Source organism: Pundamilia nyererei, unplaced genomic scaffold, assembly GCF_000239375.1.
Source record: "Pundamilia nyererei isolate P.nyererei 1_Seehausen unplaced genomic scaffold, PunNye1.0 scaffold00015, whole genome shotgun sequence".
In the NCBI taxonomy this organism is placed as follows: Eukaryota; Metazoa; Chordata; class Actinopteri; order Cichliformes; family Cichlidae; genus Pundamilia; species Pundamilia nyererei.
In genome coordinates this window covers 1,475,982-1,479,266 of record NW_005187416.1, presented here as the reverse complement: position 1 = coordinate 1,479,266, position 3,285 = coordinate 1,475,982, and the positions used below count along the sequence as shown (strand labels likewise).

Here is a 3,285-nt window from a genome sequence, read left to right as displayed (position 1 = left end):
AAATTTTGAGAAAAGTAACTCGAAATTTTGAGTTATGGATACTAGCTTTTTTGTTTTTATTTAGTGGCAAAAACGGGCTTCCATACAAAGCTCACTCGATAAGTTTGGCAAAAAAAATTTAAAAAAAAATTTATTCTGACTGCATGAAAAACTTGTGTGTTTATTATACTGTATATTCTGCAATAAGCAGTATATACAAGATGTTTTTCTTTTCATTTTAAAGACTTAATCAAAACTTTTTGAGGGAAGTGAATGGTTTCTAGACTACCTCTAAGAAGGTACGATGATAATAAGCAATTTCAGGTTTTATTTAAAACTCCAACAGCCTAAAACTCCAATTTGCAATGCTCCATTTTTTTCTCATCTCCACCTGCTCCACACCCAAACCTCTCTCTTCATCTCTTGTCTCCCCAGCTAACATTTACAGAAGCTATGAGGAACAAGGCCCGTCTGTCCATCACCGGCAGCGTTGGGGAGAACGGACGGGTGCTGACGCCTGACTGTCCCAAGGCGGTCCACGCCGGGCCTCCCATCCGCCAGAGCTCCGGCCTCGCCCTGGTCTCCTCTGAGCTCCCGTGAAAACCAAAAACCTCTCAAGTGCCTTATTCCAATAACACCACCACCAACCAATAAAGACCAACAATCACACCGCCCACAAACACAAAGTAACCACAACGCATTCACACAGCTGACGAGTCTCCTCCAGTGGGCGTGACTGGACCGACAACAAACCCCCGCTGGTTAGAGGCTAGTGGCTCGATGACTTCTCTCCGAAATCTGTGGAAACTTGAGGCAGAACTGTCTCTTTTTTTTTTCTTTTAAACTGGGAAGCGTACGCTTGTGGAAAATCCACTGTGTTTTACAGCTCCAGTGACAGAAGAGGAAGAAGAGAGGAAATGAAAAATATCATGATACGTGATGAAGAGGAAGACCAGAAAACTGTAAACTTGAAACTCAGAACTTTTTTGGATTGCTGTGAATCGTCAAAAAAAGAGAAGAAAACAAAACTGAACCACAATCAAGATTGTTTCTGAACCGTATTTGCTACATAGACACGAGCAGCGTTCAAGAGACATCACCGGATATCAACACGGGAGGGTTGACAGCTCAGTGCGCTGAAAAACATTTGTATTCATAAGAACAAATGAAGTCTGTTGATACTGAATATAAGAGCAAACATAGAAAACTGTGAAAATAATAAATATGTATATTCCGTGAACAACAACACAATGAAATCTTTAGCTGTACATAGGGATGACTGTGCTTGCTTTTTAAACAGATGTATATAGCAGATATTGTAGTGAACAGAACTTTTTTTTGGTAAATCATCTTTAAAAAGATTTAATTCATCGCAATAATGAAAAAAAGATGAAAAAGTGAAAAATGAGACGTATGGAAGGCAAAATGTGTTGAATACTTAACTTCATTATATAGGACTATTCAAACTTTTAATGTGAAGGGGTATCGACTGCCCAAATATTCTGATACCTGTTGGAAATTAATAAATATATTCAATGATGAATGTTAACTAGTGCCACCCCCAATCCTTAAACCACAACCCTCACTGTGCAGGCATAGACCCAGAGAGTCGCTCATGAGTAGAGCTTCATAAATCAAGCCTCTGCACTCAGAATATAACTATTTTTTTCATTCTTTGGTCTATTTTTTGTACTCAGAAACGTAAAAGAATTAAACGTCTGTCTCCCGGTTTTAAATGTCGACAGTCAAGTGCTATCTGGGTAGTCCTTTCTAGACCATTATGTTTGCGGAGACGTGACAAAAATCGGACGATGCCATTACTCTCGCTGTATGTTATTTGAAGTGTTTATCGCCAGTAAGACGTCAAACCCCAGCTTACGAAGCCGCCGTTTGTATGTCGAGCAGTGATTAGAGCCCTTCCTTATTTGAATCACTGTGGATCCTCCGGGGGAGGCTGGACACCCTGTAGCAGAAATGTATTTGCTTCGGTCTCAAAGTGTCCTGGTCTCTCCCGGAAGTGGACAATCTGCGATCGGATATGAAAGACGCCACATCTTCAGCAGCACCAGCCAGTTCCCCATCAGCGAAGGCTGGGCTGGTTTTCGCCGATTCCTGGTTCGCTCATCTGCTGTAGCCCTGTGTGGAGCGGACAAACCAGCTGACGCAGTCCAGGCTGCCATGCCTTCTTGTTCTGCCATCTGTCTTTAGAGCTGAAGTGTAGTACGGCGTCTTATTTTGGTTCCAGCTGTACATCTTTATTTTGATCTTTTTTAAGTAAAAAAAAAACAAAGAAAAAGAAATTACAAAGTGTGATGTGATTTGTGTTTTTTCTCAGATCCATGCACCTTTAACTGTGGAATCAGATGTTTGTGTTGACCAGATGTTGTTCCCCTGTGTTTTAAAAACCATTTACTGACCATGTCTGGGTATTGGGCGGTTCATGCAGGTTTTAACAAGTTAGACTTTTTCTAAATTTCACAGTGGTGCCATTTTATTGGCTTCTGGTCCAGCATTTTTAATCTGTTTGGAATCTGTCTGGGACACCCATTTAATTTCTCCTTGATGTCTGACCTCAGTTGGTCCTGATAAGTTAGAGATCCAAGCCGAGGAGTGGAAATATCAAAGAAAGGAGGATAAAGATGGAGATGCCAAGCGGGAGGAAAAGAGGAAGACCATTCGTGGATATGGTGAAGGACGACATGCAAAGGTTGGTGTGACAGAAGAGGATGGAAGGGAGCGCTCAAAAACAAACCTTCATCTTTAAACAGAAGCTAGGTTTTTTCAAGTTTGTCCTTACTTGGGTTTTATAGAGCTAACAAAAATGGTTCAAACAGCTTTATCGATCAGATCGAATTATAAGGCAGAGAAATGTCCGCTATGCGAGGACACAGGGTCTCAGGAGGTTACAGCTGCTTTGGATAAAGACATTATTGGGTTTCTTGCTGATGCCTTACGCCGCAAGGTCACGGTCCTTTAAGGAAACGTTTAAGGAAACGTTAGAATATTGGGGAATATATTTGCTTTTTTGTGCTCTCAGTTGTTACAGTGGTGTGCGGTAGTGCAAATTTTGGTGTCGACCCAATACAAAGTAAATACAGGGCCAAAAATTGCACAGATACTTTTAACCTATAAAGGCAGCTTATGTCGAAGAGGGTTTTCTGAGATGAATCATCATCAGTCTGCAAATCCTGAATGCATTTTAATGACCACACCACGTTTCAGCTTTTCATGTATTTTGAAACTAAGTTTTTAGGAGACCTGGAATGTAAATGTGTCTGTCTCTCAAGTGCTTTGAGCTAAATATAT

At 40.9% G+C, this 3,285-nt stretch overlaps 1 protein-coding gene across 4 annotated transcripts in view; it reads left to right on the top strand.

The window, feature by feature from the left end:
• The window catches only part of gria4b (glutamate receptor, ionotropic, AMPA 4b), a 157,348-nt gene extending 155,069 nt beyond the window's left edge, over nt 1–2,279 (top strand). For 2 of the 4 annotated variants that reach the window (XR_001290280.1, XR_001290279.1), the window contains exon 16: nt 415–473. Coding sequence is in view for 2 of the 4 variants with exons in the window: in XM_005725376.2 (XP_005725433.1) it covers nt 415–579 (165 nt within the window). In the remaining 2 variants the exon portion in view is untranslated. Of the gene's footprint in view, nt 1–414 lie in introns of all 4 variants that reach the window. The other 2 variants (XM_005725376.2, XM_005725375.2) reach the window with 1 other exon arrangement.
• Nucleotides 2,280–3,285: the final 1,006 nt, after the last annotated feature.